General features: G+C 38.6%; 1 protein-coding gene across 2 annotated transcripts in view; it reads right to left on the bottom strand.

Moving 5' to 3' along the window:
* The window catches only part of ADAMTSL1 (ADAMTS like 1), a 1031718-nt gene that overhangs the window by 362760 nt on the left and 651796 nt on the right, over nucleotides 1-17162 (bottom strand). For both annotated transcript variants that reach the window (XM_060155110.1, XM_060155111.1), the window contains one exon: nucleotides 8069-8305. In XM_060155110.1, coding sequence (XP_060011093.1) covers nucleotides 8069-8305 — 237 coding nt within the window. The remainder of the gene's footprint in view (nucleotides 1-8068; nucleotides 8306-17162) is intronic.

Raw genomic sequence — 17162 nt, 5'->3', positions numbered from 1 at the left:
TTACAAACCCCAAGCTTCTTAATATAGCTTATGTAGCTCCTCATGACACAGGTCCTGACACCCTCTCTAGCCCTTTATTTCTTCACTCTCCTTCAATTCTAGGCGCTAGTTAGATCTTTCCAGCTATCTCTTCCTCTGAGCATTTCTTGATTCCATGTTTGGTCAGATATTCCTTCTACTTATGACAGTCTAAATTTCTCCCACTCTGGCTCCTACAAACTATTCAAAATTATATGTATATATGTACATGTATGTATGTATGTATATGCATATATGAAAATGTACTATGTACAAATAAACTGGGATGTGTGCTATTGTGGGTTGCAGTGTGTCCCCCAAAAAAGATATGTTGAAGTTATAACCCCCAGTGCCTGTGAGTGTGATCTTATTTGGAAATAGATCTTTGCAGATATAATCAAGTTAAGATGAGGTCATACTTGGGCTTCCCTGGTGGCACAGTGGTTAAGAATCTGCCTGCCAAATGCAGGGGACACGAGCATTGGCAGGCAGATTCGAGCCCTGGTTCGGGAATATCCCACATGCCACGGAGCAGCCAAGCCCATGCACCACAACTACTGAGCCTGTGCTCTAGAGCCACAACTACTGAGCCTGCATGCCACAACTACTGGTCTGTGCTCCTAGAGCCTGTGCTCTGAAACAAGAGAAGCCACCACAATGAGAAGCCCACACACTACGACGAAGAGTAGCTCCTGCTCGACGCAACTCAAGAAAGCTTGTGTGTAGCAATGAAGACCCAATGCAGCCAAAAATAAATAAATTAAAAAAAAAAAAGATGAGGTCATACACAATTAGAACTGGCCAGAAGCCAATATCACTGGTGTCCTTATAAGAAGAGAAAACAGGGACGTCGGGAGAAAAATGCCATGTAAAGACAGAGACATACACAGACCCAGAGGGGAGGAGGCCACGTGAAGATGTAGGCATAGATTGACAGCCACCACTAGAAGTTATGAAGAGGCAAAGAGAGATTATACTCAGAGCCTCAGAGGAAGCACCACTCTGATGATACATTGATTTTGGACTTTTAGTCTCTAGAATTGTGGGAGAATAACTTTCTCTTGTTTCAAGCCACCCAGTAAAGAGAGCTACCATGTAAAGAAATTTGGGCTTTCTTTATCCTGATGGTGATAGAATGCAATTGAAATGATTCAAGCAGATAAGAAATAAAGTCAGATCTGTATTTTAGAAAGGAAACTCTTGTTTTCACTGTAAACTCCTGTTCACAGTTAGGTGAATACAGTATAGGGGTAATAGTATACTTTCCTTTACACTTGGCTCATCTCCCCTTAGAGTGTCAGTTCAGGGAGGGCAGGGACTGTGTTTTTTTCCTGTCCATTCATGTATTTCCAGGATCTAGCATGCTGCTAATTCTTAAGTAAATATTAAACACACGAACAAACTGAATTCTTCACAATAGCCCTACAAAGGTACCGTTCCTGAGGGATGATATTTAACTCTGTAAGCTCAGTACCCACCAGATTATCGGGAGAACAGATAACCAATGTTCAGAAACTAAGTAATTTGTTAAAATTCAACTAGTAGGCAGTAAAGCAGTTCATTTCATCTTTACTGTGTCACGCAAAGGGGAGAAAAAGAAAGATGATGCATTACATCTCTGAAGCAACGCCATGCTTCCATGTGGAATTAGATTACAAAACACAGAGGGAAAAACCGCCAAGTCCATGTTTCTGACATCACTACCTTTAGAATACCTGGTAGACATTTGATAGTAGTGACTTAGGTCACAGACAGAGATGGAGAAATAAGCATTCCATTCAATTCATTTCAAACTACTCACCATAGGAATTATTAAAAACGTAAAGAACTTCTTTGTTAGAGCTGTGGTTCATTTTAATGTCACCACAGTATAAACCTCAAAACTCCATGATCCAATTTATTGCTTATTTCTTTATTGTATTATTCATTTTACAGCAACATTATATAAGGCATTACTGGAAAGGAATTCACCTTTTCATTTTCGAAACGCCTTGTTTTCTGACACAGCACTGTGCAGTACTATAAATATGCAGATTCATTAAAAAAGAGCCGGCTTATAATTGCACTTTGTCTTTTGATGTATGTATGTTAGGTAACAACCGATGAATTTCATTAATTATGAAAATAAAACACACTTTTCTGTATTTGACTTCAAAATAACCTCAAAATTATTTTTAACAGCAGCACATGTTCTATCTGTAAATTTATGCTACTCTTTTTTTATATTTAAAACAGAAACAGGCTTTGTGCTTTATAACAAATATAAATGGGGTAATTTGGATAATGAAAATAAATGAATAACAGCGGCACTAATAGAGCTGATCCTATTTGCAATGGCTAATTAACTCTGTACAGGACGCAATTCACTGCCCTGGATCAGGAGTTGATAATGGTGCAGCATGGAGCTATTAGCAAAGAACGGTGCAATAGGAAATTAACAGAAGGTCTGTTCATTCGCTGGGAAGTCAGGATCCCCTTTAGCATGTATAACCACTTTAAACCATGTGTTCAAAAAAGGCCATAAAGAGGGAAAAGTCAAAGAAATAATTTGAGGACTACTCCTACCACAACCTAGTACTGATCAAGCTCATAGTAAGCACTTCAATGCAGTTGATCACTTAACCCTCACGGCAATCCTATCAGGTAGTTCCAGATATTATCCTCATTTTGCAGATGAGGAAACTGAGCCTCAAGAACTTGCTCAAAGTCATACATTAATGAGTGGTGGAGCTTAGATTCAAACCCAGGCATTATGACTCCAGAGCATTTGCTCTTAACTCTTCATGGATGACAAATTGCCTTCCTGGCTCTGCTTTATCCCCACCTTCATCTAGAATGATCTAGAGCAAATAAAAATCCCAGTGTCTCTCAGTCTGAGATGTAAGGTGGGGAGACACATCAACACAGCTACCTCTTGGGGACAATGCTCAGATTCTAGTGGGGATGTCAAGGGGAGGATGTGGTTTGAAAAGACATTCACTAAACCTATTGTCTCCATGTGTAAATGACAGAATTAAAGCTGGACAAGGTTTTGGCCTGTGGGAGAGGCTGAAGAAATAACACAGGGGGCATAGTTCAAAAATGCTGATAAACAGTGACATTCTCTGACCTCTAGTCTGCCATTAACTAGCTGGAAGATCCTGGGAAAATCGCATAACCTAGTACAGCAATATTTCTCAGGGCTGGACTAGATGATCTCAAAGGTAGTGCTTTCACTCTTAGTAACAATTTCTGTGCTCTGGAGAAAGAATGAAAAATAAGTACAGGGTAGTAACTTTCTCATAAGGCAAACAATATTCAATTTAAAGGTTTGTCCTTCATTCTGAAATCAGGTTCTTGTTGCTTTCTTGTTATTAAGACTTCATTTATGAAACGATGGTGAAAGTACATGATAGAAGGTCTCCTTTTCTTTTTGAATGTTCTTAGCAGAATAGGAAGTAGGTTACTTTATCTCATTCTATAAACTTTTTTGAATTGTTACAGCGTTATGAGGTTCCACACAGGGAACCACTACATTAATATATTTTGCAATTCAAAATGTTCAGGGTACTCTACTTTTCCACAGCACTTGACAGTTTATTAAGCATTTCATATGAATTATCTCACTTGGTGCTCTGCAGTCTGCAAGATAATCTTATTTTGCAGAGTAAAATTAGAATTTAGGAAGGGTAAGCAACTTGATCAAGATTACACAGATCATTAAAGAAAATCCAGATTGTAATCTGTATCTTGTGACTTTAAATGCTATCTGCTTTCTAATTGGCGAGTGCTTCATAAATCTGGCCAAACGCTAGGGTCATAGGGAGAGTGTTTGAAAAACATCAAATGGATAAACCTGAATTTCTGGAGGATGGGCCTAAGGGTCGTACCTTTTAAGAGCTCTCCAAGGGATTCTGGAGGGCAGTCAAGTTTGGGGACCAGTACTCAACATCACACTGCCTCTGTCCAGCTAGCCTCACCAGGAAGAATAAGGGCTTTGGAGTCAGAGCTGGGTACTTCTGAGCGAGTCCTATAATATACCTGAGCCTCAGTCCTTTATCTGTGAAATGAGCATAATGCCACCTAATATGCAGAGTTGTAAATATTTTAAAAAATATACGTAAAGTGCCTAGATATGGTAGTTACTAAAAAATGGAGGATATTTTATTATTATTATTACTACTACTATTACAGTGAATATACTGCTTAATACGATGCCCAATATTACTGAATAAGGTATCTCTTATAAGTAGCAATGATCCTAGAATTTTCCTGAAGCAAATTCACGACAGATAACCCCCTCATTTACAACTTTTGGAACTGTCTGCAGGTCCCAGTTCCCTCCTCTGTGAAATAGTTATATTTGTAAATTGCTAAGGTACCTTTTGACTCTAAAAGTCAAAGTCTCCATAATTTTATTTAAGAGTTAAAGCCTCAGATGGTTTTGAGGAAGTGGATTTTAGTTGAGTATTAAACAGGCATAACTGAAATAACTGGTATTTAAAAATGACAAATCTCTTAGTGACGCTGCCATTTTCTGTCAAGGTAAGACTATATCCAAAGCTAGACATTTGCTTCTCTACAGTTTATAATTTATATCTGTCTAGCATCAAAATTATTTGAAGCAGCTTACCAACAAAAAGTGATAATAAGACAACAATGAAGCCAGTAAAAGAGCTGAGAATTCCCCCAAAATGGGGTAGAAATGGAAGAGAAGGGAAAATGGGGCAGAGGAGATGACTTTTTTTCAGGAAGCCAGGAGAAGCTCTTTATAAAAACTGTACATTTAAGCTAGCATTAAGATTTTTGACAGTGTTTTTAAGATTATGAACATATGACTTCTTAATGTTTCTTACCAAAGACCACAAATGCTAATCACCGATATACAGATGCAACCTAAATAAAGGAACTTTTTTCTAAGTAGGATGGAATTTATGTATGTCCACTCTTTCAGGGTAGCAGTGAGTGCTTTTCTTTTGTTGACTAACCTCACTCTTGTTCTTCTGAAAGAGTATATACTGCATTTAAGTATTCCATCGTTATTCCGCTATCATTTTTTTGTGGATAAGAAAAATTTTTTAATTGTTTTGATAATGTCAAACGTATTATTGGCAAAGCCAAGTATATCTTTAGGACTGTTATCCATTTGGGAAAACTTCTATCATATTCCTCTCTCACCTTGCTGTCTTTCTCTCACATTGCTCTCTTTCAGCTCCTTCCCTCCTTTTTAAAAATCAAGTAGTTTTTAATCATAAAAAAAGGTCATTATGGTAATGGTAGCAAGGATCTAAAAATGATATCACTTACAAATTCATATTAAGTGGTCGTTTTTGATTCCCTGAGCATGAGTGATTTGATTTTTTTTTTTTTTTTTTGCGGTATGCGGGCCTCTCACTGTTGTGGCCCCTCCCGCTGCGGAGCACAGGCTCCGGACGCGCAGGCTCAGCGGCCACGGCCCACGGGCCCAGCCGCTCCGCGGCACGCGGGATCCTCCCAGACCGGGGCACGAACCCGTGTGCCCTGCATTGGCAGGCGGACTCCCAACCACTGCGCCACCAGGGAAGCCCTGATTTTTTTTTTTTTTTAAACAACTATTCCCCTGCTCTGGTTATAGTCAAAATGAAAACTCCTTCTTGGCTTTAGACATTGTTTCCTTTCTGTTCCCGCTGTCACTGGCCTGGCCCAAGGTTCATGCTTCTCCTCACTTTGGCTGCTCTAAGAGCCTCCTTTTCAGCTGGTCTCTTTGCCTCCAGGGTCCTGAAAGTGGTCCTCACTCCACTTCAAGCATCCTGTAACTGCAGCTATATTCATCTTTCTAAAGCAGAGCTAGGGTTATGTCTATTCTCCACTAAAACTCTTTCTTGGCCACCCACTGCTGATCATGGTCTTGTCTGCCATTTCAAGACACGATGACTTTCTCCCCAAATACCTCTCTCTCTCCTTACTGAGTACCTGGGGGATATCCTGCTCTCTGACCAAACTACTTGTTAGAATCTAAATGCAATCTGAACTCTTCCATCCCTTTACCTTACTATTGCCTCTAACAAGACAAATAAATGAAGAAAAGAATAATAACTAATTACAATTTCTATGTACGTCACTATTCTATTCAGATATTCTCTAATTTACATTTGTCCCCAAATCTAACAGGTCACACTTATAAGAATCTAAGTTGAGGAGGCATGATTATTCTTGCTTCAGTTGCCAAGTTACATGAAGCCATTTGGCGGGGTTAGTTTAGGAAAAAAAGAGGCCACATTGAATTCCCATGCAGCAGAAACAAATGAAACCTAATTTGCAGGCCAATCTTGTTTATTTTGGTTCATTCATCAGTATAATATAGTACCCACAACTCTGGACTAGATATCAGGGAACCTGAAATTTAATCCCATTTCTTCCATGACCAACCATATAACTTTCAGAAAATCACACAACTTTTCTGGTCCCTGGTTTTTTCTCATTTACAAAATGGAAATCTGTCTTTTTTTTTTTTTTTTTTTTTTTGCGGTACATGGGCCTCTCACTGTTGTGGCCTCTCCCGTGGCGGAGCACAGGCTCCCGACGCGCAGGCTCAGCGGCCATGGCTCACGGGCCCAGCCGCTCCGCGGCATGTGGGATCTTCCCGGACCGGGGCACAAACCCGTGTCCCCTGCATCGGCAGGCGGACTCTCAACCACTGCACCACCAGGGAAGCCCCTGTCTTTCTTCGTTCAAACACTACACATACTTAAGAAATTATTATTATGTTTATTTGCCATTCCCTACAACATAGTCCCTTTCTGTATATATTTGCTTTACAATTCTCTGTCATTCCCATAGCTTTTGTAGATTCCATAATTACATCTCAACACCACTGAGAGTTCTAGAGAAGGAAGCAAATACCAAGTATCACAAACGGTTCAAATATACTGCTTTTTAGGATGTTGATTAGATCACTTCTTAGGCCTTTCCTAGCTTTAAAATGGTAAAATAGTTACTGATATGTAAACATCACTCCATCCTCCTATCCAAGAAGTGCTTGGACTTGTCACAGCTTATTTGTCTCATGACTCTAGACCTCATGAAGGTTTAGTATGTCTGTCTCTCTCATCTACACAGAACCTCGTAGGACGTCTCATACCTCTTGTAGTCATTCCCACTACAACTATTCCTTTCACATCTGAAAACAGATTTAGCTTTTAAATAAACATGTGAATTTGAAACAACAAATTACTGAAAGACATTTTAGGTTTATTCTTATATGGCTAGTTGTGATATCAGAAATTCTGAAGAGAGAAACATTTCAACCAATGTCTTCTTGGGAGAGGCAAAGATTCTCAAATTGTCTACTACGTGAAATTTAAAAGTATAATCGTCAAGTATAGCACACAGGAAACGGTAGCAACTGCTTGCTCCAAAAACTAGGCTGGTCATTCTAACCCAAAGCCTAGACTTTGAACTCAAGATGGCAAACATATTAACTCTCCCTCAGCTTACTAACTCCCCACCTAAAGTAGACATTGAAAAATTGATGCCAGAAATCAAATCTCTTTGCTCTCCCTGTTAAAGATTTACCTGGCTGAATTCGACCTAGTTGACACTGCCATGCCTTTTCCTACAATTTGTCTAAATTTTCAGCATAACTGTAGTCACGATAGAGAAGCAACAAGTTCTCGTACAGTGTACGTGCTGATTTTAGAGCCAGTCTCACCTGAGCGATTCTGAAGCTCTAAGTAAACGAAAGTTGATGCCTCTGAATACAGATAAACACACACACACATCCCACGTTATTTCAGGGACAACCAAGGTAGAGGTCATTTCAGAGTCTAGTACAAAAGTGATACACAATGTTGAAGAATTTTGGTTCTTCTATATTGAAGTGAGACTCAAAGGAAGAAGAAACTCTAGTCCACGTTTCCTTAACACATAATACAGCTCTTGTAGCTTTAACTGAAGCTGAACCTCAATTTTCAAATGGGTCATCGTTTGTAAACTCTAGAAAAAGTAACACTGATTCAGATAGCAGGACTACGCAAAAGCTACTGACACAAAACCCTCTGGAAAAATAGAATGAAAAGAAGCCAGCACTTACTTGGCACAAACCGCTGATGCACATATCCAAAGATTCTGTGTAGCAGCGAGTCCCGTCTAAGACTTTAGGTGCAAGTTCAACAACCAGGGCTGTTCCTTTGGCCTGGCACTTGAGGGAACACGGGTTGTCGGGGTCGTTAGACACAGGAAGCCATTCATAAAACTGGCCATGGTGCTTGACATCATTATGAGCTGAGCACTGCTGCGCTCGGAAATCACCTGCTTCTGGTGGGCAGTCCTGGAGAAGACAAAGAGGGAAGGGAGAAGCACAGGTTAGGAGAACAGCCTCAAACAGAACACTAGAGCAGCTATGTGCTCCAGGTCTTAGGAAACAAAGCAAATGTTCTGTCGTTACAGATGGACCCTCCCGTAGCATCTGAAAGGTTATATGATTATTTGGCCCTCAGGAGGTAGAGATTTGAGAAAAGTCACCACCTTGAAATATATTTTCTGATAGAAGTGAAATGGGAAAGAAACCAGCTTGAAATAGATCTGATGGATACTAGTTAGGAAAGTAACCACCCTGAAATATATTTTCTCAAAGATGTTTATTTGTCCGTGGAGTCCCTCCACATTGTAATATTTTTGTTTCCTTGTAATTTAAGTAGAACTGAGTATAGTCACAGGGTTAGTTAAAAGTATCACTGTCATTTTCAGTTCTGATACCAAAAGCTATGGCAAAATGTTATTTTAGCAACTAGGAGCAAAAAGTTATGATGATTTCGTTCAAAATTTTTTTGTGGGGTTGTTTGTGAGTTTTTTTCTAAAGCAGTATACTTAGGCTACACAGTATCCAGAATTAAACAGGGAGACCAAAAGAGAGAAAACAGCATTTACACCTGAATTTCTTTGGCTTCAGGCAGCATGGCTGAATGTCTTGGACTCCCTCCTCAGATGGGAGTTGGATGCAATATGGTGGGTCTCTATGGGCCTATGTTTCCTTGTGTTTAGAACAGAGGCAATGATAATACTCAGCTCTCAAGGTCATAGTCAGAATTTCATGAGCTTTTGTTGGCCATATACTGGCACAAGGAAGACAGTACATGGTAGCTATTATTGTGATTATTTAATGAAGCCAGTGAAGAGAAAGTGTTGTTGGAGAATTAGGAAAGTCTCTGAATTTGAAATCACACTGTATGAGACCAGCAGAAAACAAGAATGTTTTACATGTGTGTGTGTGTGTGTGTGTATATATATATATATATTTTTTTTTTTTTTTTTTTTTTTCTCCTGTACGCGGGCCTCTCGCTGCCGTGGCCTCTCCCGTTGCGGAGCACAGGTTCCGGACGCGCAGGCTCAGCGGCCATGGCTCACGGGCCCAGCCGCTCCGCGGCATGTGGGATCTTCCCGGGCCGGGGCACGAACCCGTGTCCCCTGCATCGGCAGGCGGACTCTGAACCACTGCGCCACCAGGGAAGCCCTACATGTATATTTTATAAATGGAATTTTAAAATGTAAAACCATAACTAACCATGGCTATTATCTAATAAATGATAAACTATAGTGAAAACAATTATGATTTAATTTTAAAAAGACAAATATCACCTATCCCTCGGAGAAGCTGTTTGATAAGTAGGTCTATTTTATGGTACATGCATTCAGATTAGGATTTATTATGGAAGATTGTAGAATATCCATCTACAAGGATGGATATTAATGACAGGGAAGACTTTCATTAAAATTTTTTATCTTAAATAATGAATTTTCATGTAGCCTTTTAGCAGTTCCTGATTACTACATTATCACTTTTAAGAGTTCTCTTTTACAAGGTTTCTTCCTCTGAAAATCTATTTACATTTAAATAAACATTGTGAGAATAACATTATGCTATTTTATAAAATGAAATCCTGACTCTTTCCTCAAATTTCTGTGTTACTATTAAGTAGCATATAAGCCTTTAATATTTCAGAAAGCATTAATTCTTCCTAGGCAAAATGGGTGTAAACAATTACTTATTTCAGTTGAAATTAAACTAGCTCAAAATACAATATAAATTCTCGGGCTTCCCTGGTGGCACAGTGGTTGAGAGTTCATCTGCCGGTGCAGGGCACGCGGGTTCGTGCCCCGGTCCGGGAGGATCCCACACGCCGCAGAGCGGCTGGGCCCGTGAGCCTATGGCCGCTGAGCCTGCCCGTCCGGAGCCTGTGCTCCGCAACGGGAGAGGCCACAACGGTGAGAGGCCCGCATACCGCAAAAAACAGAAACAAAAAACAATATAAACTCTGAAAGGTATTTTATTGTTAGTATCATATGTGTTCTCAGAGTGAATAAAATGTAATACTAAAGGAAAAGAATAAATTTTATTTATTCTTTAAATAAATGAAGTATACATGGGTACCCAACAAGGCTTAAGTGATTTTGAATACTGTCTGAAAAAAATTTAAAGATCATTAAACCAGTCAATAAGTGTGTGTTACACTTTGTTGTGATAGTTGTTTGTTGTAAGAAATAAAACAAAACTCACAATCTGCAAAACTATGCTATAAATCACAAAACAGGTAAATTGTATGATGCAACACAAACTATCTGAACTCAAATGTTTAACCCCATCTCCTTTCAGACGATGTGTTCCAAGATAAGAACACAAACAAACTTAACATTAATTATTCATGAACTTATGTTCCAAAGGCAAGACCACAGCTTGCCCAGTTTACAAATCCTATCATTCTCCAACTAGACCTCATTTACTAGCTTCTGTCCTGAAATAACCCTGTGATTAACTACAGCCCCAAACTCTACGAGTCTTCTTCCCTAAATTCCCCCATCTGAGAAACTACCGGCTGTCAAGGTGCTTCTTCCCCTTGTTTAGCAAGTTTAATAAAACCAGCTTTATATGATTAACACGTTTCCCTAGTGGCTGCTGCATGGGGGCTTCCACAGTTGAACTGATAGTTTAATTAATAAGTTTTAAATAAAGTGTTTTCAGTTGCATAATACCTGTCATTCCAAGAGTCAGCTGATTACTCAGTAGAACAGAAGAAATACTGAAGTGGACTCAATAGAGCAGAATACAGAGCAAACTGTTTAGAATGGTCCCAAACTTCCCCCATAATTACTTTTACCTTCTTTTTCTATAAATAAAAGTGAATCAGCTATAAGGGAATTTCAGGGTCAGGTTGAATCACCTCTGCATTAAGTAAGAAGGATAATATATAATTAAGAGACCTCTGAGTATGAACCTGAGATACTTTTCTGTATTTATCCAATTGCAAGAAAGGAGTGTCAATTACATTTTAAAATTGATGTTACATCATCTTAGTACAGACATAAAACTCCTACAGAGTCTCTTATGAGTCCCCGCTGTTCAACAAAATGTGTTGAGTCTTCCCACCTTTACTAAAATAAATAAGACTGAAAGTCAGTCAAAAGTAAAATTACTAAAAAGTGAAGCTAAACTATTAAGACTTTTTGGTTTTCTTTTCAGTGACAAAAAAGTAGACATGTCTAAACACATCACAGAGAATCAACAGGCAGACAGATGTTCCTGTTTGCCATTCACCTATATCTACTAGCTCTGAGAACACCTGCTATAGGTTTTTATAAACTTTCACAACCGGAGAAATGTCTCTGAGAATAATAATGCTTGCGAACACCTTTACTCACTTTTATCACTATGGTCTTTCCTCCTGCCCCTACTTCTGTAGGGGTGGGAATATATATTTTGCTAAATTGAGAATGCACTTAAAACCTGGAGTTCAGAGTTGGAAACTGAACTTGAACCTTCTTAATGTTTGAGTTTATTTGTACTTGGCAAAATGCAACTTCCTGTTTTAAGAAAAACGACTCAAGAAGGCTTATAAAACAGGTTCAGAAAGCTTCTTGGACATCAAATCGCTCTTACAAAATAACATTTTCATGATTTAAGTGTAAATGAATCAGAAACATATGAATCAAATTTCCCTTGAAATACACATGTTTAAAAATTAAGGGAAGAAGGATTTGGCAAACGCTTCTTTTGTTGAACCCAAAACATCTCAAGCATAGTTCAAGACACTCACTGAACTCCTGATGCATCTGGAATCACCCAGCTGCAGGAGTGGAAACTCAAGCAAAGTCATCATAGTTTCTTGTCCCACAAGTATCATAATAATAATGACAATAACCCTTACTTGTATACAGATTCATCATGTACAAAGTTTTTAGTTTTGAATTATAATTTGATGCATGAAACCCACTATAGTTCTTGATCCTCCTAAAAGTTAGATTTAGAAACTGATAAACCTAACTGCTTTGAAAAATATTTAACATCCTATCCTGGGCATCATCTTTGAAATATCTCATAGGTACTAATGATGAAGACAAATAAAATTGCTGAAAATTCTCATAGCTATCTGAACTAGACACATCCCCCACCAAGAACCTGGCAAAAAATAATAGTGTGGGAAAGATGCTCTGGACTAAAGACCCCCAGCTTTCAGCCAGAAACACTGTCCAGTAGAAACAGAGCAAGAGAGAGCAAAGGAATGCATTTCTTGGCCTTCTGTCTATTTCCAACTAACTGTAATGCCTGACGATTGACAACTCTGTGTCAGGCTACTGAGCTAGGGCTTCCTCACTCTGAAAAAAAATATTTTATTTAACATAGTCAGATGATCCCATGAATTACTGCATTTAGCCATTTAATACAATATAATACTTTTTCTGTCCAATTTTAAAGCACTCAATCCTAACCGTGTCAGAGTTTTCTTCTTTAAAAGCACAAAAATAAAAGCTGACCTTTAATGTACTCCCATTATAATTCATAAAGTCCGTGGAGTTCTGCCATAAATGAATCCAATTCAAAACATTTTCTGGTTAATTAACTAGCCAGTGGGAAAGATAAGATGGATCCCAGATGTCCCCTGACGATGACAGGTGGATCAGATTACATTGTGGGACAAAAGAGGGTCAAGCTTCCCAGAGTTTACTCACTGGGTGAAATGTAGAAGATTATAATCTCAGCAGCTAAGGGTGGTAGCATCAGAACGGCTTTTAAAATGGTTCTGAGAAAATATAGATTCAGGGTCAGGAGAAACATAACTTTTTCTCTTTTTCAAGATGACATTTTCCTCCCTGAGGGATACCCTTCTGCTCTACCTCTATCCTTAAGTATTTGGTGGTTGGCCTTTTCTCCTAATTTTGCTGTTTCATTGAAATTATTATATGAGTGCCATGGTAGAGATGCCATATTCTGATTCTTTGGTCTTATTTATAAAGTCAATATTAATACCTGATAGTATCAAGAAAATACTGGAAATTATATTTAGGTGACCACTTGGACTGTAGTAACTGAAGAAATCTATCCTTCTCACTGCATTTCCCTATCTCGTAACTGTTCCTCCAAATTCCGTGTCTCCCCTCCATCCTGTCCTAATCACTCACCCTCCATAAAAACTACTGTGCAAGAAAACACAATTATAATTGCTTAATAAGGTGTCTATTCTATCCTCCAGAAATTTGAGATTGCGACTCCATGATGAAAACATCTATGGAAATTTATCAGCTACTTGATGACTTCAGAAAATTTTATTAGTGCTAAGTTTTACCCTCAGAATATTAGGAACCCTCTATGGTCTGATGGGAAAATGGGAAAAGATTACCATAAAAGATTCCTGCACAATAAGTAGATGGAAGCTCTGAAGAATATGCACCCTAAAGTTCTCAAATCTCAGCACACAAGTAGACACCTCTTTTATATACTTTGGCTTTACTACTTGGCTTTCTGCCTCTTTTATTTGAAGTTGAGCTGAAACTACTAAACAGTAATTATCCACTGATGCAATCCAATCTAATACGATATTTTATTCTCAGAAACATAATTAATGTTTCAATTTCTATTTCCAACTCAGACTCCCTTCTCCTGAACTCCAGTCTCATATATACAACTGCTTCCTCACCATCTGGATGTCTAAGATATCACAAACTCATAATGTCCAAACTTGAATTCCCAATCCCCTCTTTCCCCCCCCAGAATTTGTTTCCTCTGAAGCCTTTACCATCCCAGTCAATGCCAATTCCATCCTTTTCAGGACCCAAATCTTAAAGCAGCGGTCCTTACACTTGAGTGTGCATCAGAATCACCCGGAGGGCTTGATCAAAATACCAGCTTATTAGGGCCCCATCCTCCAGAGCAGGGGAAACGTGCTGCACAGTAGGAGGTGAGTAGTGGGTGAGTGAGCGAAGCTTCATCTGCCACTCCCCATCACTCGCATTACAGCCTGAACCGTATCCCTCTGCCCCCCAACCCCCATGGAAAAATTGTCTTCCACGAAACTGGTCCCTGGTGCCAAAAAGTTTGGGGACCTCTACTCCAGAGTTTCTGATTCAGTAGATTTGGGGGGGGTAAAGGAATTGGCATTTTTAACAGGTTCCCCAGTGATGCTGATATTGCTGGTTTGGTGACCACACTTTGACAACCACTGCCTTGGAATGATCCTTGACTTTCACATCCAATCCATCAGGAAATGCTGGTTCTATACATAAAATTATACAGAATCTGACTACAAACTCGGCCAAGCCACCGTCATGTCTTGCCTGCATTATTACAATAGTCTCCTAACTGATCTTCCTTCTACCTTTGCTTTCCAAGAGACTTCTGTCAGAGCAGCCAGAGTGACCTTATTAAAGCAGAAAGCAGATTGTGTCACATTTCAGCTACAACTCTGCCGTGGCTCCTCACTTCACTCAGATTAAAAGCCAAAACCCTCATCACAGACAGAGGTCAGGATGTGGCCCCATCACCTCCTTCTGTCTTCCTTATGCCCTTGGCTCCAGCCACACGGATTCCCACTACGCCTTGAACACTCCAGGAATACACTTACTTTAGGACACATGCGTTATCCATCCCTTCTGCCTAGAATTTTCTTTGCCCAGATTCCAGGTGGCTAATTAACCTCAACCTCTATCAAGTCTTGCTCAAATATCACCTTCCCAATGAGACCTACCTTGACTTTTCTATGCAAAATTGCAATTCCCACTACTGATTCCTTTTTATCCTCTCAACTTTTCCTTTTTTCCTTCACACTTAATGACCTTCAAGTACACCGCATAATTTACTTATTTATTATGCTTATTTTTTGTCTGTGTCCTTCCACTAAAGTATAAGCTCCAGGAGGATGGGGATCTTTGACTGTTTGGCTCACAAGCTATTATATACCAGTAAGCAAAAGAAATTTTTTTGAGAATGAATGACTAACACATCAAATACATAAAACAGAAGTCATGTCTTGCATTGTAGAAACTCCTATTCTTAAAATCTTGCAGGGAATCTAAATCTTGATAGTTTCCTAATCAAGGAATCTTAGAAAATCTTGATGAAATATCTATTTTTTCTTCTTTTTTTGAAATACAAATTTACAAGAATATTTTTTATTTCAGACACTAGGGAAATTGAGTAGGGATTCTTGCCTACTTTCTGAATAGGCAGATTGATGTTTCCTCCAGCATGTAAACAAACTTAATAGGGCAATAGTAAGAAACATAAAATGTGCTGAAATAATTTATTATTCCATAAATTGACAGTTGTAAATTTTATATAACATTCACTGTTATATGCATGCATTATAAAGCACTAATGTTAAGGTATCCAGCTTTATACCCAAATTTTGGCCACCTGCTTATACTAACATCAACATCATCATCAAAAGCATTTATTTGTGCAAGACTGCTAGCTGCTATGAAAAATGAGATTAAACATAGTCCCTGCCCTGTCTAGACAGTCTATATGGAGACAATTCTATTATATTTCAAGAGCATAATATTTAAATCTCAAACACACCACTATCAGTGCAGAGAACAGAAAATGGGGTCGATTTTGAAAGAAGGTGGTGTCACCGCAGGTAAAGGTCACTCTTGTCTCATTCTTCCTCCTATTTGAAAATACCAACAGACTTTCTTGGGACACTATATTTTCATGTATAATATATAAGACATATTTAAGAGTCCTTTGTTTTGTTCCTTTTTTTTCCTGGTATAGAAGATTTACAGATTTTCTTTATTTTCCTTCCAAACCATCAATACTTCTGGAAAGTAAGTGCCTATGAAAATGAATCATTAACCATTTTAACGCCTTACTGTGGATCAGGGTCGGGCCCTATAAAATAACATCTTTACAGATTTGTGACCCTGTAAAATAATAAACGCTTAAGTTTATTCAAGCTTTGGGTGTGCCCTACTCTGGGCCCACTAAGTGAATGCTGGTTACAGGTATAGTAAAGAGCTCTAAACCAGTCCAAATGTGTTTATCCAGGTCCAGACATAAGAGACTCAAAATATATCACACAATAAATCATTAACCCCACCCTACTTACTTGATTAGAGCTTGTTATCTGAAAACAAATGCTCTGCTTGGCTAGTTTTTAATGTCTCCGGGCATTTGAGAGCTGATCTAAGTAAAAACATTTAAAACATTTCATTTTAAAAGTTCGTTTTTTTCCTACCCCGTTTGGGTAGCTTTTATTTCAGTGTGGTTCTTTTTTCTCCTTTGAACAAGGCAGACTTTTGGAATCCAATTCCCTTGAGGGATTTGTAGGACTGGTTGTTGTTTGTCATATTAGACTCTTAAAATTCTCTCCATTTTGAAAATATTCATTTCCTGAGGGCTTTTATTGTTTTTAGTCCCTTTCTCTGAATTAGCTCCAATTTAGCAGTATCTTTTCTTAAATCAGCATTTCTGACTTTTTACTATTTTTTATTATTGTCTAAAATCAATGTTCTCTCCCTCCCCAAATTAACATATTTGAAGTGGTAATTTGTAATCCTTTTTGGAACATGGCATACAATTTCATTTTAAAAGCATTCAAGTCTACAGGGTTTTTTTTGTTTGTTTTCAGACTGTATTTACCAAAATATTTGTGGTGGACAGTCAGGTTAGAGGAAGGACTCATATAAGGGAAATATTTTAGCATGTAAATACTTAAGCTGTTACTACTGCTGGGGCCTGCTGCATAACAAGTTCTTTATGTTTCTACTTATAAGTGGGAAAGGTAATAAAGCTTGATATATGACAAAGGAGCAAATACGGAGGCTGAAGTTGTCTTCTGGTGCTTATGCCAGCTGCTTAATGAAAACTGGAAAAAGATACCATCCAGAGCAATTCAAAGATAAATACAGTCATC

This window comes from Lagenorhynchus albirostris, chromosome 7, assembly GCF_949774975.1.
Source record: "Lagenorhynchus albirostris chromosome 7, mLagAlb1.1, whole genome shotgun sequence".
Taxonomy (NCBI): Eukaryota; Metazoa; Chordata; class Mammalia; order Artiodactyla; family Delphinidae; genus Lagenorhynchus; species Lagenorhynchus albirostris.
Note: the sequence above shows the minus strand (reverse complement) of the source record. Positions and strands in the feature narration are given on the sequence as shown.